The 27,670-nt window shown below is 42.2% G+C and overlaps 1 protein-coding gene across 1 annotated transcript; it reads left to right on the top strand.

The window, feature by feature from the left end:
• Positions 1–346: 346 nt before the first annotated feature.
• On the top strand, positions 347–27,670 carry ranbp2 (RAN binding protein 2). Its single transcript, XM_029459819.1, is given in 34 exon segments — positions 347–580; positions 1,572–1,639; positions 1,744–1,855; positions 3,528–3,680; positions 3,931–4,161; positions 4,297–4,439; positions 4,878–5,073; positions 5,535–5,675; positions 5,993–6,152; positions 6,518–6,699; positions 7,564–7,763; positions 8,447–8,570; positions 9,576–9,737; positions 10,269–10,406; positions 12,264–12,395; positions 12,474–12,674; positions 12,806–12,889; positions 13,315–13,456; positions 13,588–13,682; positions 13,774–14,094; positions 14,096–16,651; positions 16,653–17,501; positions 17,503–18,391; positions 18,867–18,944; positions 20,144–20,320; positions 20,765–20,851; positions 21,071–21,246; positions 21,649–22,126; positions 23,520–23,609; positions 23,724–23,878; positions 23,968–24,241; positions 25,117–25,472; positions 26,619–26,735; positions 26,737–27,670. Coding segments are annotated over 34 exon segments (9,528 nt in total). The 5' UTR covers positions 347–508; the 3' UTR covers positions 26,926–27,670.

Below are 27,670 nucleotides of genomic sequence, written 5' to 3'. Positions count from 1 at the left end.
GGGAGGGGTAATAGAACTTGTACAAGGCATACTTTAATTTACCCTGATGAAGGCAATATGCATGGATTAATAAAATAACGTTTCCACTGATACTGGATATCAATATCTCCCCTATCAATAAATACCAATAAATGATTGCATAATATAACCAATAAGCGGTGTCATTGGTGTTTGATTATTTCAATAAGGAATATTCATATTACTAGTGTCATTTAAAGACTAATTAAATCATACTATTATGCAAAGAGTATGTGGTCCTGACAGGGTTCACCCCAGCCAGCCCACCTCTCCTTCAAAATAAAGTACGTCAACGTGCGTCAAACGGAGTTCTCGGTTTTCATTGGTTGAGGAGCCTGATTCAAGAGCGCGCACCGCACACGTGACTCTCTGCCATTTTCATCATGGGGAGTTAGCGTTACGGAGTAACCGATATTAATGTAATTTTGTGAATTCCCTGTATTACATAAACCACAGTCGGCCGTTTTAAAAGGATTTGTTTTTGGACGTCATGCGGCGGAGTAAGGTTGAAGTGGACCGTTACGTTTCCTCAGTACAGAGTTCCTCTCCCTCACTCAAAGAGGTAAGTTGAGCCACCGGCGGCTAATGTTAGCATGCTGCTGCCATCATGTCACACCAGCATGTGTCAGACAGCCGGTGTGAGGAACCAACCAGGATCGACTGTTCAGTAGTTGTAGTTTCGAATTAGATTAAGTTTTATCAGTAAGCTTGAATAATATGTTCAGTGTAACCTCTGTTACCTGTCCCCAGCTAGCAGCGCGAGCGCCAGCTAACCGGCATCATAACGCCTCGACTCGTCGTGTCCTCCCCTTTTTATACTGAAATCGCGCGGCAGCAGCGCTAGCCTAATAGCTAGTTAGCATCAGTCGCACAGCTACATTAACTACTTTTACAGCTAGTACTAGTTTTATACATCTGTCTTAAATCCCCCAATCAACCAGAACAAGTGCCGTTAAATCCTGTCTAGTAACCTTAAACCCTATTCAGAAAACTTCTGCCGTTTAGCTAACTGGATTATCTGTAAACAAGTTACTGGACTGGTTAACATCCTTAATTTAACGTTAACATGTAATAAACATTATCTGAATCTGCACGGTACTAAATAGAAGAAGGGCAACAATAACCCCACATAGATATGTCATTTAAATTGATTGACAATGTGGGAATGAGGTCACAGAATCTCACTAAACTACAAGACTAACAAATTAAAGTACAGATTTATCAGTATTCTTATTGTGGTCCTTGACTGCAAATATTCAAAAGTTCATGTTATATCATATTTTGTCATCAACACAAACTATAGTCTGGTGGTCAAGGAAGGTCAGCAGTAAGTCATAAATGGAGGTAATCCTATAATCATGTTGACTGTTATGTTTTATCATATCAGAACTCGATAATACCTCCCAATAAGACACCTTGTAAAATACTTTTGAATTTAATTTATTCTTGTGCCTGCTAGCTAACATAACAAGCACGATACATTTGATTTAAATTACTAAGATATATTGTTGCTTGGTTCAATGATATTCATCTTCAATGTTTTCTTTCCACAGAAGCCAATCAAAGGGTTTTTATTTGCTAAATTGTACTATGAAGCAAAGGAATATGAACTTGCAAAAAGGTAAGTACACTAACTTCCCCCTTTTGTTGACCAAATGTGTTATAGCTTCAGAAGAGGTCTCCACTATATTGACAGTAATCTTGCATTTTGTATACCCTCCCCAGACATGTATCGGAGTATCTTAAAGTCCAGGAGAGGGATCCGAAAGCACACAAATTCCTTGGACAGCTCTACGAGAGAGAGGGAGACGTCAACAAGGCAGTAGGATGTTACAAGGTAGGAAGAACATGTTGTTGGGAACAAAAGAAAACAACAAAGCCTTTCTAACTGAACGAATGCATGGCATTGTGTGCTTCTTGTGTTTTTAAAGAGGATGATCAAAGTCTGCCATAAACCCTGCGATATGCAGGGTTGGTGGTTTGAATTCTGGATCCTCCTATCCACATGGGAAAGTAACATTGAGCAAGACGGTGAATTTAAAATTGCTCCAGTTAGGCCGGGCTAGTCTTTCATTGTGTGTGAGCGTGGGTGAATGATATGTGTTCAGGTGCTATTTGTCATCAACTGGCTCATGTACAGTCTATGTACCGTCTTATTTAATAGTGGTTAGATCAGGACGGAGACACCCTTTAATTGAGGCCGATACTTAATTACGGTTTCCCTACACTTAAATCGTCTACATTTATCACCACTATTTCTGTTTCTGTTTTACTAGTTCTGTTTCACAACACATTGGATTTAGACTGAAACTAAGTGCCAGTGATAAACTTTTGTCAAATTCTCATGAAAATATTAATTTGTTACACCAATTCAGGTGGCATTAATTAAAAACAGGAATGAGTGTATCTAACGACCCGCATGGTTAACGATGTTCCTCCTTAACTGCACTCATTCTGGCCTGGAAATGTATAATTATAACAGGTGGTTCGTAATAGTCAGCTCATTCCCCCATCCTATTAGCCATACATTAACTGACTTAACGTCAAGGCAGCCAACCCTACAGCCTGGATAGAAATCTGTAGCTTGCATTATTACAGCTCATTTAGCTGCCAGCATCTGGCTCTCCTAAACGTCCTTATTCCTAATCTTTCAGTTTATTTTCTTTTTGAAAATAAGAAAATGTAGTTTCTTTTGAGGGTAAAGACTGCCAATCATAACTCTGTGTATTCTGTGTTTTTATGGAACTGCGTCTCTGTCTATCAGATTGGCAAAAAACTTAGTTTTGTCATTACACTCCTTTAAAAAGGGCACAGAGCTGAATAATTGTAATGGCAGCAATGCACTTAACAGAAGAAAACGTTTTTGACAGAACCATCCACACCTGCATTACCATATCGTAATAATTTAGCTGACCTGATAAAAGGCTATTGTATGCATGGTTTGAAATACTGATTTAATGCAGAATTAATGCTTACTGTAAGGATGTTGATTTCCAGTTGCCGGACTTAAACATAACACAACTATCAGTTACGTCATAGACACCCACCCAACTTTGGTCTTGAATAAAAGAAGCCCCAGTCTCTCCAATACATTTAAAAAATCTGACATTTATTTATTATAGTGTGAGGAGGAGCAGTCAAGTTTTTATTGTGTTATCACAAAGTAGGGAGATAACATTTGGCAGAGCATGTGATGCACATGTTTAGGATTCATTAAGTAAACTGACTTCAACTACTGATAAAATGACATTTGAATTTAAGTCAGTTTTTATTTATCTTTTATAGTCTCCACATTGAAAGCAACCCTCTTGCTTAGACTCTCAATTTGTTATGTTTATAAAATAACCTCATTAGACTTCTCTGTGGTATAATAAAAGAAGGTCTTTGATTTCAACTTTCATGTTATGGATGTTGTTTTGGGAAGATTATTGCCCTTTGGATAGATCACATGTCTACAGGCTTTTTGTACAAACTGACACTAGTATGTCTGCACCTCTGTGTGTATGCAGCGGTCCGTGGACTTGAACTCAGCCCAGAGGGACCTGGTGCTGAAGGTGGCCGAGTTACTGGTCAGTAAGCAGGAATGTGACAGCAGAGCGGAGTTTTGGGTGGAAAAAGCGGCCAAGCTGCTGCCAGGAAACCCTGCAGTCTTCAACCTGAAGGTGAGGCTCCTTCTGAATCTCTAGTAGTACCTCCATTAATCGCTGCCAGCAAACTGTCATCTGATGCCACTCGTTTAACTTGTATTACACTAACAGCAGCCAATTATGTCCTTCACTCTTTTCTGAAATGACATTTGTCTAACTTTTCATAAACAGGATTTTCCCTTTGTCAGAATATATTTGCATACAAGTTAAAGTAGGAAAGGTTGCCACACTGACTCTGTTTGTTTATCTGTGCCGCTCTATGCAGGAGCGCTTGTTGAGTCGTCAGGGCCAGCTGGGTTGGAACCGGTTGTTCGACCTCCTCCAGGCCGAGCTTGGAGCAAGACCAGCTGACGCTCACGTGAACGTGAAGCTGGTGCAGCTGTTTTGTCAGGACGGACGGTTGGATGAAGCTGTTAAGCATTGCCTGGCAGCTGAGAAAAGGGGCATGCTGATCCACAGCCTGGACTGGCACACAGTGGTGGTGCGCACACTGCAGGTCAGCATGGAAGGGCAGTAGTAGAAATGGGCTTTTTGAAAGCTTCTATGGTGTTATGTTTTATTTCATATCTTTAAATCTAATGAGTTTAACTTCAATATAGTACAAAAAACAAAAATTTGGCCTTTGTTGCAGGAGTATCTAGCTCAGCCCAGCGTCGCTAGCAATGAGAAGATGTGTCGGCGTCTCCAGAGAGAGCTGCTGTTGGCCCACTGCAGCCTGCTGAGAATCACACTGTCTGAGAGCAGCATGCAGCCCAGCCTTGATGCGCTCTCAGGGTAAGTCAATTTTCCACAACCCTGAGTTTCTTTATGTATTCATACAACCTAGCATCCTGGTTACAATTCTGTTTTTAGTCAAAATGCCTGCACTTACAGAACTAATTTTTATATAATTAGTGCGGCGTAGCATGTGAGTGTTCCCAAACATTTTGGATGTAAACAAACCTTAAACGGTATCATAAAACATTAATAAGTTAAATGTAGGTGTTTTTCTAGTGTTGTCTACTCCTTGTATTAAAAGACCTGTTTGAGTCAAACTATGTGTTTTGAATTTGGTGTCAGGGTGAGCCTTTCATTTCACAGGTGTCTTCAAAGAACCATACCAAGAAATACAAATCAGGAAGACTTTTTAATTTGATGCAGCTGATTTTACAAAACATAACATGTTGGTCTAGATTTTAAAATGGGTTTTTCCCCCATCTTCCATTTGTTTAGTTTTGACCAAGCTATGCAGGCGCTGAGCTGCACTGCTGGCCACCACGCAGACGATCTTTGTGAGGCGTTTGTGGAGATGAGAGGTCACCTCTACCTGAACGCTGCCACACTGCTGTTGAAGCTGGCTCAGGACCGCCAACAGACCTGGAGGGCCATCGTTGACCTGGCTGCACTTTGCTACCTGCTGGCATACCAGGTACTGACGCACCAACCAGCCAGGAATGAGCCTCATGAGTCATTAACACATTTAGTATTTTGGTCTATGCTGAGCCTCTTTTAAGATAGCACAGTAGACAAAGGTTACAAATGTTATTGTCTTTTTATTGATGTACTTTGATTTCATATAAATGTAACTATATATTTAGAAGATGCTAATATGAGTTTTTTTTTTTTTTTAATAAATAAAAGCAACAAGTCAACTCTAAAAGCAGGTGTTGGAGAAAATGGGAATTGTCCTATAATCAGGCTGTCATTTATTTATGTATTACTTTTGCTTTGCATTGCTACGGACGTACTAGGGACCTATTAATAATGTGGCCTGAAGATGGATAATAAAAGCTGAACTCTTTGATTTTCTTAGTTTCCTTTTACAGACTTTATTTTGGAGCCACAGCCAGCACCTTTGAATACAGTTTGTTTTGTTTGTACTTCCACCAGGTTCCCAGACCAAAGGCTAAAGTCACCAAAAGAGACCAGTCAGCCCCTCAGTTTCTGGAGCTTCTGGCCAACGACCGACAGAGTCAGGCCGGTCACATGTTGCTGAATCTGAGCACAGATTCATCCACCTTAATCAGAGAGGTCTGTTCATGTGTTCTGATTCAGTTTAGTTAAAGGTTGTAGCAGCTTTAAGCTGGTATGAAAAATACATCACTGGAGGACAATGTAAAAAATTGACTGCATTCATTTAATATGCATGTATAAAATATGAGTTGTGGAACTAAGATTTTACGCTACAAGTGCAGACCTCTCTGTCTCAACCATGACCAATACACTATTGATTTGTATTTACGGACTAACTAACATTACTCATTTCTACATCATATCAGACATAGAAAGTACTGATAAACTGAATTTATAGGTTTAGAAATGGACATCATTTTATGTTTTCTCTGTAGGTGGTGGAGGCGTTTGCGAACCCTAAAGGTCAGGACTCTCTGTTTGAACTCCTGTTTGGACCACAGGCCTCCACTGGATCTTCCTTTATTGCCAATGATGACATTCGTTCCATTAACACCATGGCTCCAGAGCTCTCTCAACTCTCCAAATGCGACACTGGTATAAAAAAAAATATATATATATTATTAGATTATTATAATCTGCCTGAGAACTAAAGTAACCTGAAGATCTCTTCAGTTTTGTTTTATTTATTCAATTCAGGTCGACTTTTAAACATTTTTTGCAGTTAGCTTTGCATTTGTTTTTTTCATTCTATATGATCCTTGGACATTAACTGAGGCTGCACGTCACAATGGTCTTTTAAATGGACACTTTCTAACCAATTCATTGCCATTTAATTAGAGCTCATATACTGTACATATTTAACAGAATCTGTGCAGCACAAACACGGTAGTCTTCGTAAGCACCAAAATATTTTTCTGTTTTGACATTTTAATAACTTTGATGCTTCCTCCCCTCTGTAGGCTCCATCCTGTTGCATGCTGGTGACTTGCAACATCTAAGCTGGTTGGGGCTACAGTGGACCCTACTGGCCCAAAGACCGGCCCTGAGGGACTGGCTACAGCAGCTCTTTCCCAGGCTTACTCTGGAAACCTCCAAGCTGGACACCAACGCGCCAGAGTCCATCTGCCTGCTCGACCTGGAGGTAGGTGGACACATGTCGGGCCACTTTACGCAAGATAACCCTAACCCTTTGCAGGAGACGTTTACAGATGATTAACGTCCTAGTGTGTGACAACATTTTAGAAAGAATATGTAATGATTCATTTAAAAGTGTGAAATAACAGGAAATGTATTAATACAAAGTAAAATGCACAACAATGTATAAGTTACAATTCAATTAGTAGACAGAATGTGTCCGTCTCATTATTCTGTGTTTAGCAAGAAGTTTGAAGCTTTCAAAAAGTCCCATTAGAACATTTTCCTCAAGTAGTTCTAAAACACTAGCAGCTGAGCAAAATGTTTATTTACGGGGTCAAACAATGCATTTTTGGTGATGACAAACCTCTTGTGGAAAGAATATAATAATGTAGTGTACCTTTTGTTTTATGATAGATTCACTTTTGCTTGTTCCCTGGACCTGCAGCTTGTTGATGTAGTTGGACTGGTGAATTTGCTTCGCTGTGTGAATTCTCTGGCACTTGTGTGCGTGCTTGTGTATGTAATCGTTAATATTGAGAACAAGTTGGTTAGGAAATGGTCTTTTTTCTTTTTCCTCAATTTCTGTAATGTATTATTGCATTTTGTCGTGTGCCGTTTCGTGTAAAGTGTTTTGAGACTTACAAATGCTAATGCATAGCTATCTAAAATATATACAAAAAGGCAATGGTTAAAAATGCCCCATAAACTGTATTTGGTCGGCCAACATTACATGTGTAAATGACTGTACTGAGCAGTACTTGCTGATAAAATTGCACTTTTGATCCTCTGATTTTCTTTTGCTTCAGCAATTGCACATTTCTACCAAAATGTAAAACTCTCCGTCTTTTGTCTGGCTTACTCCATCCAGGTGTTTTTATATGGTGTGGTGTTCTGTAGCCACTGTCAGTTCCAGGAGACGGCGAAGATCAGCAGCGGATTGAACCTGCAGCTACAGCAGCAGCTCTACGAGCCTCGCTGCCTCCCCCTCCCCCTCCTCCGGCTCTTGACCACTGACAGGCAGAGGGAGTGGTGGGACGCCATCTACAGCCTCATTCACAAACAAGCAGTGTGAGTAAAACTAGAGTTAAAAACATACAATATATTTACCTCAACCAGTTACTTTGGTCCACGTCGCTTGGCTGTTTGCAGGATATCTCGAAATAAAACCCTTGAATCACGATTAGACGGCATTAGAGTGCATTATGCATTTACTGAATAATGTTCTTTTCTGGCCGTCAATGAAGAGTTTGAGTGTCTCACATTGTCACTTGTGCAAAGTATAAAATAGTGAGGATGCCTGTAAGTTGTAATTTATGTAACGTTTTGTTATAAGTTAATGTATGTAAATGTGAACCGTATTCACCTAATGTCGGTACTTCCGCTGTCATTTCTCTTATTGACCTTAATTAAAGTTATTGATGGATACACAGACTTTTTCATAAATGTTATCCTAAAAAGACTTTACTGTAAATAAGTCAGAAACTGTTGGAACTCTCTGGGAAATCATAGAAAGCAGCAACAGTTTCCAAACGTGTCGACACCAGTGTTAAATCAACATTGAACCTGTTTGCGGTGATATCAATGTTATAGCACAATCATGACATTTTCACAAGAGCAGTTGGGGGCCTGCCAGTCTGCCTGCTTCACCTGCTTGTTGTCCTCACTTCACTAACAAAAATACTTGCTCATTTTTAATGTACATATTTTTAGTGTCCTAGTATTCAGTACTTTTGTTGAATGTCTCCTTGTAGTCCTGGCATGTCAGCCAAACTGCGGATGATTGTGCAGCATGGACTGAGCACTCTGAGGGCCGGAGAAAAACACGGGCTCCAACCAGCACTGGCCATCAACTGGGCGCAGTGTCTCAGCCAGACGGTACATACACAGCCACACAAACACACATTGTTTCTACAGACTCAGCCAGTAGACCGCTCACCAACAGGTGGGGTTGCTTTACTAGCAGATGGAGATTCAGGAGATTTCCATTACTGATATAGTTGGTTGACTATTCTTACAGTATGCCAAACTCAAATTCACACACAACACTGTACTTGCTAATTTAAATTAAATGTCCACGTTCAGACCCAAATCTGATTATTTTGCGCGTATGTGACTCAGATCTGGATTTTTTCCGTAAAGCTGTAAACAGAACAAATCCAGTGGAATCTAATCTTTACAATTCTGATTTGTGCCTCTTTCACACCTCGTCATTCGTCACAATTCTGTGCTGGTGCGTGTCCCTCGGTGAATACCAATATGAAAGACAGCTGTGATAGAGGTAGTCAGTGCAGCTTTCTCATTATCCTCGTTATCATCCGCTCACGTTCACGGCACATTAAATTATAAATGAAACTGTTGACGCTGATATTCAGTGTCCTCCCTGTCCTTATGTATGACAGCGTGCTCCTTGTGATGTCTTTTGTTATTGATCTTTTGCGCATACTGCATGGATACCAATATGAACACATTTAAATGATCAACTGCCTTCGTTTAAAACATTAATGATAAAGTCGGCTAGGAAGGAGTCCACATCGGTTGTGGGGCGGCAGTCGTGCACACCCAGACATGCCGCACGGCCAGAGAAGTAGCACTAAGATAACTCGGCACCTTGCCAGAAATCAGCACAGACGCACACGTCTTTCCACCTGCTCCTTTCTGTCACTTACCCCTCAACTGTTAATGCGATCCTGGTCTGAACTGCCACATGTTCTTTGACTGTGTGTCCATTTGTTTCCTGGTAGAATTTGTAACGACCGAAGAAACTTCTACTGTCAAAAGTGCATGAGGGTGTTTTCCTGTTTTCCTTGTTCATGCTGTTTGTCTTGCATTAAGCTAATATGGCAGGCTCACCGTCTCTCCTTTTTATGTTCAACAACCCAGGGTGATGGAGTGAGCTCGTACTACGACCAGAAGGAGTATGTCAGCCGCAGTGTCCACTACTGGAAAGTTGTACTTCCACTGTTGGAAAAGGTCACCAACAGGCGTAGTATACCGGAACCACTTGACCCCCTCTTCATACACTTTCCCTCCAAAGATATTCAGGTTAACATCGTTATCATGATTTTCTTTTATTAATGTGGAATGTTGTGTCCGCTCTAAATACTTCCTGAGGCAGCTTAGTCTTGAGCTGAAGTTGCTGCAGCTTTTGGTTCTGCCTGCAAAAAACCACCATATTTGAACGTAGTTCTTTATGAGCTGTTTTTATGTTTTTATGGATGATGTCCTTTATCTAACAGTGTTTACACATTGTGGTGTATTGGTTTTCTAAGATGATTTTATAATGTATGACATTATTTTAGTTTGCTTGTTATTTGATAATATTAGATATAGATGACATATTTAATAACCTAATTAATAGTTGTTATATGGGTCAGAGGGTTACAGGTTTTTGACGTCAGTAAGTGGTTCTATAGATGGATCTTAGGTAGAGTTGGCATATCTAAGGGTTTCAGGTTTGATTTCTTCTGAGGCCACCAAAAGCAAATATGATATTAATAGGTATTTAAAGAATTTATTTTAGTTCCAAGGTTGGTTTACAAATTGTGATTGTTCACGTCCATGTTCCTTTTGCAGATTTCTTCTGTGAAGGGCTATGAAGAGGAAGCCAAGATAGCATATGCGGCTCTCCTTGACATTGAAGGCAAAACGGAGGACGCCATCGCTACCTTGGAAACCATCAACAACATGTCATCCATCTGGCATTTGGCACAGGTAAGTCTTACGCTTCTACACAACATAACTGGGAGAAGTTTCTCTTTCACCATCTGAATGAAACAATGGCCGTATATGTTCAGTCATTGTTTTTTGATAGATGTGCACTCAGATTGAAGAACCGGTTTACTCTCTACTCCTGTTAATAATTAACAGTTATCTTCTTCACAATATATAGCAAACATTGTTGATGTCTAGGCATAATAGGCATGCATTTGCCATAGAACAGGGGTATTCAACTAAGAGGACCAGTTAGAGAAAACTTCCGCGAGCATCATAATGTCTAACATGCGTTATGCATTAGTGTGATATATATTGAAGTAGCCTAGTAGCTGTATCAACGTCTGCACGTCATCAACAGCTGACTGTCAAATCTAATAAAGAAAGTACAATTTAAAAACATTTTGACAATATTTATTGTCACTTAACATTTAACTATACATATATATATATATATATATATATATATATATATATATATATATATATATATATATATATATATTACTGTAGATGTATATAATGTTCTTCTCGGGCTGCATTTAAAAATAAAATTGAGAAAATAAATAAAATAGCTTGTGCAAAAATTGTGCATCTGAAAATAAAGTGCTTCATTTTAGACAAATAAAATAAAGTGTAGCAGCAGCTTGAGTTTCCCTTTTTTCTTTAACTGTTTCACATCTTGATTTAACAGTCTCAACCACTGTTAGAATAAATCAGTCTCAACACATCTTAACAGTTGAACAGTTTAACCCAGGCTACCACATCCTGGGTTAAACTGTTCTCTGTGGCTGATGATGCTGACAGGTGGCCTATTTGCTTTATTTTGTCACAAATCAAAATCATATTGGGCTCTGAGTGCTTATTTTCTGTGCCCTCAGTTCAGACTTGAGTGGGTTTGTTTGGTCAAAAACGTTGTGCTTTGTCTCATAGTGGCGTTTCACATCACCACTTTTAATGAGCACCACGGTCTCTGGTTTTGTGCTCCTGTGGGAAGGATGAACATGAATGAGTCCATTCTGGGTTGAAAGCTCTGTTGACTTTCTCTCTTCTTGGAGAGCGCCATGAGTAGTTATTGTTTTCTCCCTGTCTGCCGCTCACTCGTCTCTTCGTCTGTGTTTCTCTCCCTTTCTCCGTCTTCTCTCCCTGTATCGCTAACTCGTCTTTCCGTCTGTCACTCGCCTCTCATCTGTCTGTATTCAGAGTCGCAATGTTTCCCGCCTGGAATGCACAGATTTGATTGGCTGAGTAGCATCACGTGGGATGGCTTAACTCGCATGTAATTGGTCTGTGAGTTTGCTGAACCGCTAAACCAGTGCCTTAAAAACAAGAATAGCTGCGCCGGTTAAAATAGAAGCGCCCCGTCAAAATTGAAAATCCCTCAATAATTTATTGATTATAGGTCCGGGTCCGGACAGGTCTGGGTCCAGACTCGGACCACGTCCGCCTGTTAGTGACCCCTGCCATAGGTCATGAAAACTTATCAGTTAAGTGTTGCAAGGCAAAAGTAGGTGCAAACTCCAACTCATTGTCGAGACCACAACATGCACTCAACCACCTCTGCTCTGTCTGACAGTATGCGGTTTGTTTGTTTGTTTTTCACTGCATCGTGCAATGTTTGCTGCCTTAGTAGTGACATCCTCTGATCTTGTACAACTCCCTAAACAAATAACATTAACTATGATTTGAGAGATCTTTGATCAGCATTTAACTACCAAAGTCCTCAAAATTCACCCGGATAAGCCAGAGAATATGTGATATCTGATTGGCTCATCCCTAATATGTGTGCTAGTGCTTCTGACACCTGTACATGCCTTTTTGATTTTTGTTTCCTATAATGTGCTGTTTCCTTGGCAGATCTACCAGCGGCTATCAGAGGAGGCCAGCAATGGGGTTGAGGAGACCCAAGACAGGTGCATCTCTTATCTGAGAAAGTTTAGGACCTACCTGTCCAAGATCTACAATGCGAATGCAGACGACATTGAGAGGGTAAGTCCCATGTTGCTTTTACTTGTTGATGTGAACAACTCTTCAGCTGTGTAACCATTTCTTGCATGTGTGTCGCAGCTGCCTGTCTCCATGGAGGAAGTTGTGGACCTCCTGAATGATGTAAACCAGCAGCTGGGCGAGAGTGTGGAGGCTATGGATGAAGAGGAGAAGGAGGAAGAGGGACGAAGAGGACCAGTCCACTCTAGCCCTGCTCATCCCACAGAAACCTCCGCCACCATATCACACAAAAGCATCATCTCTCCTTCCAAAAGACACCTGGTAGGTTCTGGTTATCTATCTGAGATGACTTTCTCATTTTTTGTGTGCATGTTTGTTTGTTTCCATCACAGAGACATTGATTCACAACATAAATTAATGACTTTTCATAATTTCTTCCCCCTGTCGTTTAGATTTCTCCCAAGACAGCACCTCATTGGGTGGAGGACCAGAAAAGTCTCCTCCAGATGATGTGTCAGCAAATTGAAGCCCTCAAGGTAAGAGATTACACTTTTTTTTTTATTGTTATTCCACACAATCAATATACACGGATTCCACTTAGAAGGAATAAATCAGGGTTAAAGTTTCAAAGAGAAACTCAAAGCAGTGGAGTGGTGAGTATTGTATGTTTTTGTACTGATGGAAATAGATGGATACGTTACACTGAATTTGTCATAACTAAATGTAAACATGTAGCAATAAATCAAATGGGAACAGATTACATTCACTTAAATGTAAACGTGCATTTAGAAAACAGGGTAAATTACAAAATAAAGGTCCCTAAAACTATTTTTGACAGTTTACGATATTTAACATAGGAATAACTCTTTATGTGATGCTTGGATTCTACTTTTAGTGTGAGTTTAATATTCTGTAAATATATCAAATTGAGTCTCTTCTCATTAAGCTCCTTGTTTTGCAGAATGAGGTTCATGATCTGAGACACAACTCTTCAGGGAACGCAGGCTCCCCTCATCATAAGATGTATGGGGAGAGTTACGGGGCCGAGGGTCTGCAGGAGCCCTTTACCCCAGTCCAGTCCTACCATGGCGCCCCCCTAACAGGTCAGCACGCTACAAAGAACCACAGCACGCCTACAATTCCTAGTTCCATATTTTTGTCTACAAGTATTGGACAGAAATGGATTGTAAAATTGCCAAAATCTTTATGTATTTCTACTTCTTTTTTTTTTAAGTTGCCACCACAGCCCCCTCTGTGTACTACAACCAGTCTCCAGCTTATAACTCTCAGTATCTTCTGCGCACAGCAGCAAATGTAACCCCCACTAAGGTAATTATCACTGTTTAACTCTCAATCACAGTAATACACTTGTACTTGAGTATATTGAATGACATTCTATATATTTCTTCTCTTTCCACAGACACCGATGTATGGTATGAACCGTATGCCACCTCAACAGCATATGTATGCCTACCAGCAGCCCACTCATACTCCTCCACTGCAGACAGCTCCAGCCTGCATATACCCTCCTCAAGAACAAGTCTTTGGAGCCCCTCTTCGCTTTGAATCACCAGCCACAAGCCTTCTTTCCCCATATAGTGAAGAATATTATGGGCAGAGTGTAACCCAACCAACCACGAACCCTCCCCTGCCTGAACCTGGCTACTTCACCAAGCCGATTGTAGTCCCTGTTCAGCCACCAAGGAGCATTGACGGGAAGCCTATGGACTTTGGGAAGCTCATCCTTCAGCCAGCAGGCTCCTGCGGAAGTCCCCAAAGTGCCTAGTTTTGGGGCAGGGACAATTGCCCAGTCAGAGTCTTCAGCTGCTTTTAAATTCAACTCCAACTTTAAATCCAATGATGGCGACTTCAGTTTCTCTGCTTCCCAGGCCAAGCACAGTGAAAGTCTGCTTGGTCTTCTTACATCAGAAATTCCCACTAAAACAGATACTGTCCCAGAGAAGCCTCCAGGCCAGGAGCAGCCCCCCAGCCAAACGAGCATTTTCACCTTTGGCAATAAAAATGTTACTGGCTTCTCCTTTGCTGATTCTGCCCAGAGCACAGACACAGGAAGTCTGTTTGCAAAGGCGGAGCAGCCATTTAAATTTGTGGATGTTACCAAGCCAGTGTTTGGGGTCGCCACGCCTGCACCAGAAGAGGAAAGAGCTGCGGAGAGTGACAATGACAGCACTCGCGTTGAGGAGGATGAGGATGGTCCTCACTTTGAACCCATTGTACCGCTGCCTGATAAAGTAGATGTGAAAACGGGTGAGGAGGAGGAGGAGGAAATGTTTTGCAACAGAGCAAAGCTGTTTCGATTTGACACGGACACAAAAGAGTGGAAGGAGCGTGGCATTGGCAATGTGAAAATCCTAAAACACAGTGCTAAAGGGAAGGTCCGCCTCCTAATGAGAAGGGAACAGGTCCTTAAGATCTGTGCAAACCACTATATCAATGTCGATATGCTACTGAAACCAAATGCTGGCTCTGACAAATCCTGGGTCTGGAACGCTATTGATTATGCAGATGAAGAGCCTAAAACCGAACAGCTTGCCATCCGCTTCAAAACAGCAGATGAGGCGTCACTTTTTAAAGCTAAGTTTGAGGAAGCCCAGGAAGTTGTGCTCAAATCAGCAGAAAAGCATGATCAAGAGGAGAAGAAAGATGAAAGCTTAAAAGTTTCTGGATCACTGGCAGCCCAGTTTGCTATTAAAAATGGAGAATGGGACTGCTCTATGTGCTGTGTTAGAAATAAACCCACAGATATGCGGTGTGCTGCTTGTCAAAGTGCTAATCCCAATTCTTCATCCAAGCCAGACATTCCAGCTGCTGGTGAAACCAATGCCAGTCCCTTTAGTTTCAAATTTGGAACTGATTCCTCAAAACCCAGTAGTTCTGGCTCTACATTTACTGGATTTGGTGCTTTTGGAGCATCTATCCCCTCCTCATTTACATTTGGCACCAGCACCTTTAAACCTGCTGACACAGTAACTAGTGCGTTTGGTTCTGGGTTTGGGGCTCAGTTTGGCATGAAGCCCGGGCAGTGGAACTGTGATACATGCGAAGTAAGAAATGAGGCCTCTGCAGACAGTTGTGTTTCTTGTAAATCTGTTAAACCTAAAACAACTGTGACGGCACCAGCTGCAGATGCACCCTCGACATCTGCGTTTGGTTCTGGGTTTGGTGCCAAGTTTAGCAAGGTACCCGGGCAGTGGCACTGCGATGTATGCGAAGTAAGAAATGAGGCCTCTGCAGACAGCTGTGTTTCTTGTAAAGCTGTTCAACCAAAAACAACTACGACAGCACCAGCTGCAGATGCACCCTCTATATCTGCGTTTGGTTCTGGGTTTGGTGCCAAGTTTAGCAAGAAGCCTGGGCAGTGGGACTGCAATATATGCGAAGTAAGAAATGAAGCCACTGCTGACAATTGTGTGGCCTGTAACACCCCTAACCCTGCTGCTAAAACAACAGCGGTGGCTCCAGGAGCGTCAATTCTGCCAGCAGTGTCAAGATTTGAGGCTGATTTGGCAGAAAAGGATGGTCAGTGGGACTGCAATGCCTGCCTAGTGCGAAATGATGCATCAGCTGCTGTATGTGTTTCCTGCCATTCCCAACCAGCCACTTCCTCTTTAAAAGATATGTTTGCCATTAGGACTGGGGAATGGGATTGTGACAGTTGCCTGGTGAGAAACGATGCCTCTGCCATTAAGTGTTTGGCCTGTCAGACACCAAATCCCAATGCTAAAAGCACATCCAGCACTGTTCTCTCGCCCTCCACATTCAGCTATACATTTGGAAATAAGTGTTCATCAAGCCAGCCTGCTGGAACTGGATTTACAATGCCTTTTCAAACTGGCAGCACTTTTCAGTTTGGTCAAAACAAAGAGAAAAGCTCAGCTGCTTCCTTTAAGTTTGAAGCTCCTCCGCCAGGATCTAGTACCACAAGTGCTTCAGGCTTCTCTTTCTCAATGCCCATTCTTGCTGGTGGCTTCAAGTTTGGCATTCAGGACTCTGCAGGTGAAACTCCCTCAACTGATAATCAAACGCCTCAATCAGGGTCGGCCTCCAGTTTTCTGAAAAGCATAGCTGACAAACACAAGGAAAAAGAAAACGTGTCTTTAACCTCAGTGTGCCAAACGGAGCACGATCAAAATCCACTAATTGCTGGAACAACCAGTGCGTTCAGTTTTTCAGACTTGGCGAGTTCATCAGAAGGAGACTTCAAGTTTGGCCAGAGCGACCCGGATTTCAGTGGCTTCTCTAGGGCTGGTGAGCATTTGTTCTCAACCCCCACCAAGACGGCCCCCTACAAACGAGCTGGAAGACGACGACATGTATAAAACGGAGGAAAATGACGACATCCAGTTTGAACCAGTGGTCCAGATGCCTGATAGGGTGGATCTGGTGACGGGGGAGGAGGATGAACAGGTTCTCTATTCTCAGCGTCTCAAACTGTTCAGATTTGACGTGGACTCCAGTCAGTGGAAAGAACGTGGTGTAGGAATCCTTAAATTCTTAAAAAACAATGCTAATGGCAGGCTAAGGGTGCTGATGAGAAGAGAGCAAGTTCTGAAGGTGTGCGCCAACCACTGGATCAACACCACCATGAATCTTAAGCCCCTGGCAGGCTCGGACAAAGCCTGGAGGTGGATGGCCAGTGACTTCTCTGATGGAGATGCTAAACTCGAACAGTTGGCTGCCAAGTTTAAAAGCCCAGAGCTCGCTGCGGAGTTCAAGGAGAAGTTTGAAGAGTGTCAGAGACTTCTCTTGGACATCCCCCTTCAAACCCCCCACAAGCTTGTTGACACAGGCAGAACAGCACGCCTCATTCAGAAAGCGGAGGAAATGAAGTCCGGTTTGAAAGACCTGAAATCCTTTTTGACGGACGATAAAACAAAGATCAAAGATGATGAGAGCCTGAGAGACGTTACAACATCCAGCAATGTTCCAAACCTTGTAATCAAGCCTCACGGGGAAACCGCCGGCCCCACCTTGGAGTGGGATAACTACGACCTCCGAGAAGAGGCTTTAGAGGATACTGCCGACTCATCAGTCTATGCCTCTCCTCTTGCCAGCAGCCCCCCGAGAAAGAACCTTTTTCGCTTTGGAGAGTCCGCCAGTGGCTTCAACTTCAGCTTCCAACCTGGCTATCAGCCCCTCTAAGTCTCCTGCTAAGCTTAACCAGAGCGGAGCCTCAGTGGGTACTGACGACGAGCAGGACGTATCCCAGGACGAGGAGAGGGATGGCCAGTACTTTGAGCCCGTGGTCCCCTTGCCTGATCTGGTGGAGATTTCCACAGGAGAGGAAAATGAACAGGTGGTCTTCAGTCACAGGGCCAAACTGTATCGATACGATAAGGAACTGGGTCAGTGGAAGGAGAGGGGCATCGGAGACCTCAAGGTCTTGCAGAGTTTCAACACCAAACGAGTGAGGTTGATAATGAGGAGAGACCAGGTACTTAAGATCTGCGCCAACCACAGGATCACAGCATCCATGAAGCTGGAACCCATGAAGGGCGCGGAGAAGGCCTGGGTCTGGAGTGCCTTTGACTTTGCTGAAACAGCAGAGGGTAATATTGAGCAGTTGGCTGTGAGGTTCAAGCTGCAGGACACCGCAAATGCATTCAAACAGGTTTTTGAAGAGGCCAAGGTTGCCCAAGAAAAAGAGGAACTCATGACTGAAGTGACACCCAGGGTTGACACACCTCAAGACAGTGGACCTACAGCGTCCGCACAAACTGCTACACCTGTGTGCGGGAAGGCAGCCATCGCTGTTCTGGAAGAGACCACCAAGGAACGTACCGAGCTTTCCCCCGACAGTGAGCCATGTGCAGCTGGGCCTCCAAGTCCAGTCAACCCCTCGAAGATAGTCATGTCACCCCCTAAGTTTGTCTTTGGCACGCAAAGCCTTCAGAAGTTTTTTGGCTCTCCTAAATTTCACTCTGAGACTGAGGAATCTGCATCGGGTTTGAAAGACAAAGCTGGAAGTTCTGCCAATGCTTCACCTGCAGCACCTGCATTCAAAATCCCAGAGAAAGGTAAACATGTTTGTGCAATGTTTGTCTGATTTTCTCATTTGTTTTGATGAGTATCACGATTGTTTTTGTTCATTTTTACTCCACTGTCTTGTTTCATCTGCATCTCATTGCTCCATCCTCTTAGTTGACCCAGCCAAACCCCTTATCAAACATTTCTAGGATAGAAGTTGTATTAAAATCCCTGATTTCCCATTTTATTATCCCAAAGTAGCCACTTTATATACATTGTTTCATTATGTTATTTTATTTAATTTAGATGCTGTGAAAAACATTTTTTTTTTTTTTTGTAAAACTGCATTAGGTAATTTATCTACCGGTACACAACATTTTAGTGCACACACTGAACATATGACTCAGAGCTTACATACACATGTAAATATCACATTTTCATTTTAACACTTTAGGCCGTGTTTTATGATTATGATACCAGCCTCACAATTAGTTTCTCTTCGCCCAACAACCCATCATCCTGTAGGGCTGGATTTTAGGCTTTTCAAAGATAACCCAATGGCTTTTTGGACCAGCACATCAACCACCCAATTTGAACCCCCAGGTACTTTAATTACTCCAGTGTGTGTTAACTCTCAGCTGTCACCTGGCTGGCCCTTATCACTAGACAGAAATAACCTGGATGCACGGAGTGGGAAAAAACATTGAAGCTAACGTGTTGCATGTCCAGTGTGTGGAGGTGCAGTTTTCATTGAGCAAGAACTTTAGTAATTATAAAAATGACATGTCACAAGGTATAAGTGTCTCACACAGGAGAGAGTAATTGTGCTACTCATCAGGGTCATGGTGGAAATAATGTGTAATGCAGTTAAATAATTTATCAGAAGTCATTCATAAAAATTAGTTTAAAACCGAATTTTTAAGTATGTTCTCTTTAGAATTACACTTTCATTGACCCCCCTTTTTATTATGGCTGAGCAATAAGTCAATACTACAATTCATCATCTTAATGTCATGATAACATTCTCATTTTGTTTCACAGCTCCCATGTCTAAATGCCATTTGTTTTGCTTTTCTTTTTTTATTGTTTGAGCTCTTGGTTGTTAGATTTTTGTTCTGCTAAAAATGCTAACTGTTGATTTAAGTTTAGTTTACATGAAAAATACTAAGGCTGCTAAAATTGGTGTATGGGATTATGATGGTAATGTGATACCTAGTAAAAAGAGGTAAGGATTACTGACCAGTTAGCATTTCCTTAGTGAAACTAGAGTGTTGTATAGCAACAGGAGATGCTCTCATGAGTACACCTTAATGTCTTCTGAAAGGTGAGCTGAGAAGATTCCTTGGAGAGCGTTCCCCTTAGAGAGGAACGCAAACGTCACATGTGCTATTTTTAGTGCGGGATGTGTAGCAACAGCATGAAATGCAATTCCCCGTCTAGTCTGGCTTCTGCCGGTGATGTGCACCTCAGCAAAAGCTAATTAGAGATAACGCTCAGATATGTTTGCTATTTAATGCTACAGCACCACATGTCCTACAGTAGGTCTGCCACATAAAAACCCCCAAAAGAAAACATCCACTGAGACATCCAGAAATGTTCTCTTAATACAACTAGTCCCACACATTTGTAAATCAAATGCATGCAATTAATTTTTGCTGTGCATGACTTTTTGGTGTGTGTGTGTGTGTGTGTGTGTGTGTGGAACTAACACAAAGGGAATAAAGCAGCGTCTTTGTTCTGAGCAGAGCTTCGCCAGGCTGACTTACGTGTTGTTCTACTTCTATTGTATTTGTCTGTAATAGGGCCCCCTCAGGCGGAAGGAGGCAGTGCCGGGTCACATGAGGACTCGGAGGTGGAGGTTGTGTATGTCAGGGAACCCACTGCTGAACAGGCAGCTTTAGCCCAAAAACTGCTGCTGCCTCTCACCTTCTTCTGCTACCAGAATGAACCTGACTACACCAGCGACGATCAAACTGATGGTGAGACCAAAAGATAAGAAACAAGAGTATAAAAGTGAACAGCTCTGCAGTGCTTTTATCACTGTGCTGTTTGATTGAAGTAAGTGCACAGTGTTTGCTGCCTGCATGATTACTGTTTATATTTCACATAACCATCCTGACATTTAAATATATGATCAATAAAGATGTTTCATTAAAACACATTTTTTGAAGCAACAAAAGGTCAGGATTATTTGCATTTGGAGTTTGATGCTTTTGTCTCTCACCATGACAGCAATACATGTCTGATTGAAGTATTCAGATTCTCAGCTTCACAAAGTAGACAAACAAACACAAAACTGTCTCAGATTCTTGCTCAGCAGCATCGTCCAAGGTCTGTGGGAGTGCAGTGAGAACTGGGATCAACAACTTACTTGATAGCCAAACAAAAAGGTAATTTAAGAGAAATATGTGTTGCATTTTCAGACGAGGACTTTGAGTCAGCAGTACAAGCCTTGAATGGAAAGCTCTACCTGGATCCTCCTGAGAGAGAGGCAGCAGCATGTGGTGATGGTATGTATGTCATATCCTGTCTCACACACTGTTATATCCCATTACTCGCCCTCATTTGTCCAGCTGGACAAATGGTTGGTCCGATTAATCGCTTGGACATTTTCAGGGCTAGATAAATAAGGATGTTTTTAATATACTATTCACTACATGGTGTAGTATATGGACTTGGTCAAAAGTAATGCTCACCTCACCTGCCAGTCATTTGTGTCCTGCATGCAGAGCCAGACTGCCAGGTAGTGTGGGAGAAGAAGCCAACACCGGAGGAAGAAGAAAAGGCCAGAAGGTTCCAGCTTCCACCCACCTTCTTCTGCGGCCTGGGCACCACGGACAGCGACCCGGACCACGACAAGCCTGAAGACTTTGAGACAGAAGTCCGCAAGGCTCAGCAAGACCTGGTAACGGACACATCACTAAGAAAGAGCGCTGAATTTATACAGATGATTATAATAAATCAAATGAGCATGCAAGCGGACAGTATCTAAATACAGTACACATTTGGTCAAGACTTGTTTCAGAACCATGATGACCGTTTCATCAGGCCATCTTAGCTGCGTCCATTTCTAGTGATGGACGGGTTGTGCATTATAAGACTTCCCAAAATTAGAACCTGATGAACTCTGCAGAGGTGAAAAGTACATTTAGCCCTCATATCTGGATACCTCAGAGTTTTTGCTTTTGGCTAAAGCAGTGAGTATATGTGGTTTAACTGACTTGGTTAGGTTGCAGGAGTTTTGTTAATGTAGCATCAAGAGAGCATCAGTAGTATCGTAGTTTAATTCCTATATTGATTGTTTCAGGGCGCCCAGTTAAACCTAGCTGAAAAGGCCTCCAGCAGCCCTGCTGTAGCTCCAGAAGAGCCGACGTCAGGCCTGTCATCCAGCAGCACTGAAGCTGCAGGCAGCACTGAAGCTGCAGGCAGCACGGAAGCTGCAGGCAGCACTGAAGCTGCAGGCAGTACGGAAGCTGCAGGCAGCACTGAAGCTGCAGGCAGCACTGAAGCTGCAGGCAGCACTGAAGCTGCAGGCAGCACTGAAGCTGCAGGCAGCACTGAAGCTGCAGGCAGCACTGAAGCAGCAGGCAGCACTGAAGCAGCAGGCAGCACAGAAGCTCCCTGCAGCTTCACGTCGACATCGGAGGAGCAGACCTCAGATCCGCCAACAGACACTCAGAGTGAAGCTCCGAGCAGCAGCTCGCCCATTGACCTGTCGACTAAGAAGAGCCCAGAGCCAGAGTCCAACATTTGGACTGCAGCGACGACTGCTACAGCTAGTCAAGGTACAGACCACTTGCTGTTCACCTGTCCACCTCTTGTGTGTGGGTTAACCCTGGTACGTTATATTTGAGAAACATCCCTTTTTAGCAAGGTTAAAATAGTTTACCATTAGTTTTAACTTTCCAGTTTAATTTGAGTTTAAAAGGGTGTTCGCTACTTTCAGTTCTTCGCAAAGATTTAGTTTTTATATTTTTAGTTTTACAGTAGTTTTTGTTAGGGCCAGGTGTGATGTCTCAGAAGTATGTAGATAGATGTAGATACATGTTTGGAGAGCTGTGAATGAATGGCCATAATGTTTAAATCTTTTGATTTGGGAATCAACTTGAGTCGTCTTTCACTACCACTCTCCTGGTGGTTATTTTGAACTGAGCTAAATAGTTTGGTCAAATGGCTAAAATATTGAAACGATGTTCTTGTTATTTAATTCGACAAGTATAGCGTCATCTCCAGGAACGTCAAGACCGTTCAACTTCTGTGGTTGAGTGTCACGAGAGTTGCCAGAAATTCATGCCTTCTCCTTTTTTTGGTAGAGCTGTGTTGTATTTAGTTTTTTATTAGTTTAGTTTTTTTTGTTTTTCCTAAAGGATATCGCTTTTTAATTTAGTTTCAGTTTATGACAATATTTTTCACTCCTTATTTTCCTTTTTAGTTTTAATTTATGGTAATAACCCTGCCCCTTAGTCAAAATGTTCCTACCAGCTTTATAACAAATCTCAGCAACGAGAGCAATTACTGATATTTCCGCCTCTTGGCTACATTTGTATAATCGCTGATTTAATGGTGACTTGATCTGTTCACCGTCTGAATGCTACACTCTGGCCTGGAATACAAATGGAACTGTAGCACAGAGACGTTTGGGAAGAAGATGGACACATTTCAACTTTCAAACTTTTTTTCATTTTGTTTTACATTTTCCTGATTTTATATTTTTACTTAAGTAAGATTTACTTTTCTCCTATTGTTGGATGGATATAAAGGAGTTCTAAGTATTTTTACATTGTTGTTCTTATACAGCAGGGGTATTCAACTAAAATGTAAAGGGTTCCAGTTAAAGGAAATGTCTTCTGGGGGCGGTGCGTAGCATGATTTTTTTTAGTCCTCTCCTCCGCTCTGTTTCTAACTGTAGGTGTGTGCGTATCGGGAGCGAAGCCCTGCGCTTCACGAAACACAGCTGCGTGAAGCTGCGTCTGTTAAAATAGAAGCGCCCCGTCAAAATTGAAAACCTTAATAATTTATTGATTCTAGGTCCGGGTCCGGATAGGTCGGCGAATGGGTCCGCACTCGGTCCGCCTGATAGTGACCCCTGTTATACAGTGTTCGTGATCATGGCTGGACTCCTGCATACAAAAATGAGAGGAATAAAATGCATCTTCTTCTTCTTCCCTTCCTCCACAGACTCCTCCAACTTTGGCTTCGAGTCGTTAGGTGGCTCCTCTTTTGCTGATTTGGCCAGTACCACAGATGCGTTTGCATTTGGAGCTCAAGGTTGGCTTCAACATCGACATTTTCTAAAGATATTCTTTTAACAACTGACTCGTTACCAATACTTCACAACAAAATTATATTTCACCACATATTTACTGGTTCTCTTTTACGAAGACACCGACTTCTCCTGGGCAAACGCTGGAGCGACAGTATTCAAGGCCGCAGTGACGTCAGCGCCAAAAAAGAACGGTGGGGAGGACGGCAGTGATGAAGAGGACACTTCTAATAATACGGACATTCACTTTGAGCCAATTGTGTCACTGCCAGAGGTACCTTAAAATGCTGAGCACTAATATTTTGGCTTTTTTTTTATTTTTTTTGACATTTAATTGCAGTTATATGTGATTGTGTCTCTTAGGTGGAGACAAAGTCTGGAGAGGAGGATGAAGAAATCCTGTTCAAGGAGCGTGCCAAGCTGTACCGCTGGGACCGCGACCTCGGCCAGTGGAAGGAGCGAGGCGTCGGTGACCTCAAGATCCTCTTCCACCCCACCAAACGTTTCTACCGCATCCTGATGAGAAGAGAGCAAGTGCTGAGGGTTTGTGCCAACCACACCATCACACAGGCGATGGAACTCAAACCCATGAACGCCTCCGCTAACGCGCTGGTCTGGACGGCCACCGACCACTCAGGTACACACAGTGTTGATGCAACGTCTGCGCTGCGTTTGTCCTTTAGTCTGATGCTACCAGAAGGTCGTGAGTTCAATACCAGGGCTGCCACCATTGTACTTAACCCCGAGTTGCTCCAGAGGGACGGTCCCTGTAGTTAGTTCAATGTAAGTTGCTCTGGATACGAGCGTCTGCTAAATGACGTGTAATGTAATCTTGTAGTGACTACACACTTTATAATGCAGGTTATCAAATGTTCAATTATAATGACCCTTTCCATCGTTCTCACGGATCCTGGAAAGAAGAAAGTGAAATTGAGGGGGGGAAATCAAGGCCTTGAAAGTTTTTGAAAGTAGTCATTGACAATGAATTGCTTGATTTCATATATTTTATGCAAGAATAGAAAGTTGTTTCCTCAACTCGTAAATAAACTCAGACACACATTCAGCTTCTCTCTTTTTAATTGGCATGTTTCTGAGAAATAAAAGCATACCAATTTTATTTATGTAGAGATTAACAAATTATGCTGCATTTTCTGTATAATTTGTTATTTTTAAGTCACTGAGAATTAAGAAATACTGTCGGTAGTCTTTATTTGTGTAAGGTTAGCGTGACTAAATGTTTCCTTTTTTCTTAGGTTTGCTTTTGTGTATTTACATTATTGCAATAAATTGATTAACTTTGATATATGTATATATATATTTATTTTATTATTAATTAGCTCCCATATGTACGAGTGAGAAACGTAAAGATTTACAACCCTACCTGCAGGTTTTGCATAGCGGTCGATTTAACAAAAGGATTTTGAAGGCAGGCATTAGCCAATAGCCTTGTTTCTAACGTGTATTGATGCGTTTCAGCCGTCCTCTTGCTGATAGTTTCTTCTGTTTTTCCAGATGGCGACGGCGCAGTGGAGCAGCTGGCGGCCAAGTTCAAAACCCCTGAAATAGGCGAATCCTTCAAGAAGATCTTCTTCGAGTGTCAGAGCCGCACAGGCCAAACTGAAGGCGATGCCTCAGGTGTCTTCTCACCGCAGATGTCCAGAGTTCAAGAGCACTCCAGAGACACGAACCCCCAGGTGTTCCTGGAAGTGGCAGGCGACGGCCAACCACTGGGCACAATCACCATCGAGCTTTTCTCCCATATTGTCCCCAAGACAGCGGAGAACTTCAGGGCTCTCTGTACCGGCGAGAAAGGCTTCGGGCTTCGAGACTCCATCTTCCACAGAGTCATACCGGCCTTCATGTGTCAGGTGAGGAGATTATCAAGATAGAGGAATAGTTTCTCATGATTAACATGTGAAACTTGTGCAAAGTGGAATTTATGTGCGTCGATGCTGACGAATCGATACTCGACTCATCGCATATGTTTGTAATTGTAGAACTTGTATGTTTGTGACTACAGTGATTCAGCTACAGATTTTAGTTTCAGTATGTATTCTGTATGTGAAAGTAAAAGAGATCAGGAGTGTGTAACCCAATCTGTAATTTATGTTATTTAGCCTCATTTATGTGCACGCGTTTCATTTCCGCTCAGTGTGAGAGTCTCTTGCGTTTCGCTGTCATCTATGGTGCGGTGTTTCACACCTGCTCGGGGGAGAGTCGACTCTTTTAGCACTGCAAATGCGACAAAAGCTCAACTTGCCAAAAGCCAATTAGAGTAATTTATTAATATAATCCACGCAAAATATGTACAAACGACACAAATAAACACTCAACGATTTACAGTTCATTCAGGAAAGACTGCACCGAAGCAACAAACACGGGAGGACACTTTTAAAAGGCGACGTTCCAAAAGAGGGGGTTTATTATTTTATACTTTATTTTGTAAAGAAATAAACATTAAGGAACAGCTTGGATGCAAGCAACTTTTTACTTATGTTACGGCTCGGCAAGGGAAAAGGGAGTAACATAAAACCAGATGGTTAGGGTTAAATAAAGTATATTTATTAATATATTAGGAACACAGGGAGGGCTCTAAACATAAGATAATATAGTGCAGAGATTTTTTTTATTGTCAAGCAAATACATTGGATTTGTATGAATAACTTTGATGTGCACTGTGCCGCTGTATTATCCAGAAAAATGTAAGTTTCGGATTGGGGCTTGGTAGATACTTCGTATGAAAAGAATCGGATGGAGAGCTCAAAAACTTGATCGGGACATCCCTAATAGGCGTACTCATTCAGGTTCAGAGGGCTGGTGACATGCTGGAAGTATTTCAGTAACTGTTACAGTGGTTTAAAGTCCCCCCCCACAATGGAGATAACCCGAGGACGTTGATTCTCGAAGGGCTGTCGCTTTTTTTCCCTTCTAAAAATCAAGTTTGAACAAAGTAGGTAATAAAATAGGCAGATCTTAATGTAACATTACTGACGAGTTCCCCGTTGGTCTTTCAGGCTGGTGACATCACCAACAATAACGGCACAGGAGGAAAGTCCATCTACGGCAGCAAGTTTGAGGACGAGAACTTCGATGTTCGGCACACAGGCCCTGGAATTCTGTCAATGGCAAATCGCGGGCGCTGACACCAACAACTCACAGTTCTTCATCACTCTGAAGAAAGCCGAACACCTGGACTTCAAACACGTGGCTTTCGGCTGGGTTAAGGGTGGCATGGATGTTGTGCAGCAAATGGGAGAGCTGGGCACAAAGGGAGGCACGCCTGCAAAGAAGCTCGTCATCACAGACTGTGGACAGCTGTAGCTTTTTAAATGTTGAGATCAAGATTTACAGCTTGGTTTAGGCTATAACGTTATGATGATGTGGACCCTCCTGCTAAAACTAAATACATGGTCATTAGGAATCTGAGAATTAAACACCGATCACAGGACTTCTAAACGAGATCCTTCATCACAGAAACTTGGCTCCGGTAGCCTAGAATTGGAAATGATTTTGCTATCCTTTAACACAATCACATATGGGTAACATGGTGTAGTATGTGGGAGAAGGTCTTAGTCGCACTAGCATCTTCATCATCGTCTGTCAATAAATCTAATTTGTTTATTTTGTGTGTATAATAATTGTACATGGATTACTTTTTTAATGTTTTTTTGGTGTTATTTTGTCTTGCATGTGCTCAGTCCTCTTCATAAGCTCCACGTGGGTATTTGTTCCCTTTTTGAGGAAGTCTTAACTATAATTGAAATATGAGGTTCTTTGACTGCACATCTTGGTTTGTAACAGTGTACTTTTTACTGTAGGGCTCCCCTAGTGATTCTTCTTTGTAAGTGGATTTCACAATGTGCAGATAGTTGGACTTGCTCACATAAACTTGAGTCATCTTACTGTGGCCCTGTGGACGGAGGGTGGCTCGATGATGACATTACGCCTGGTTTGGATTTTACAAAGGCAATCCATTATAGTTTGAGAAAATCACAAAGTTCAAATGGTGCTTGGTGTACCAAAATAATATGATATTAAAGGAGAAATAAAGTTGCTTTACAACTAA

This window comes from Cottoperca gobio, chromosome 21 (assembly GCF_900634415.1).
Source record: "Cottoperca gobio chromosome 21, fCotGob3.1, whole genome shotgun sequence".
Lineage (NCBI taxonomy): Eukaryota > Metazoa > Chordata > Actinopteri > Perciformes > Bovichtidae > Cottoperca > Cottoperca gobio.
Note: the sequence above shows the minus strand (reverse complement) of the source record. Positions and strands in the feature narration are given on the sequence as shown.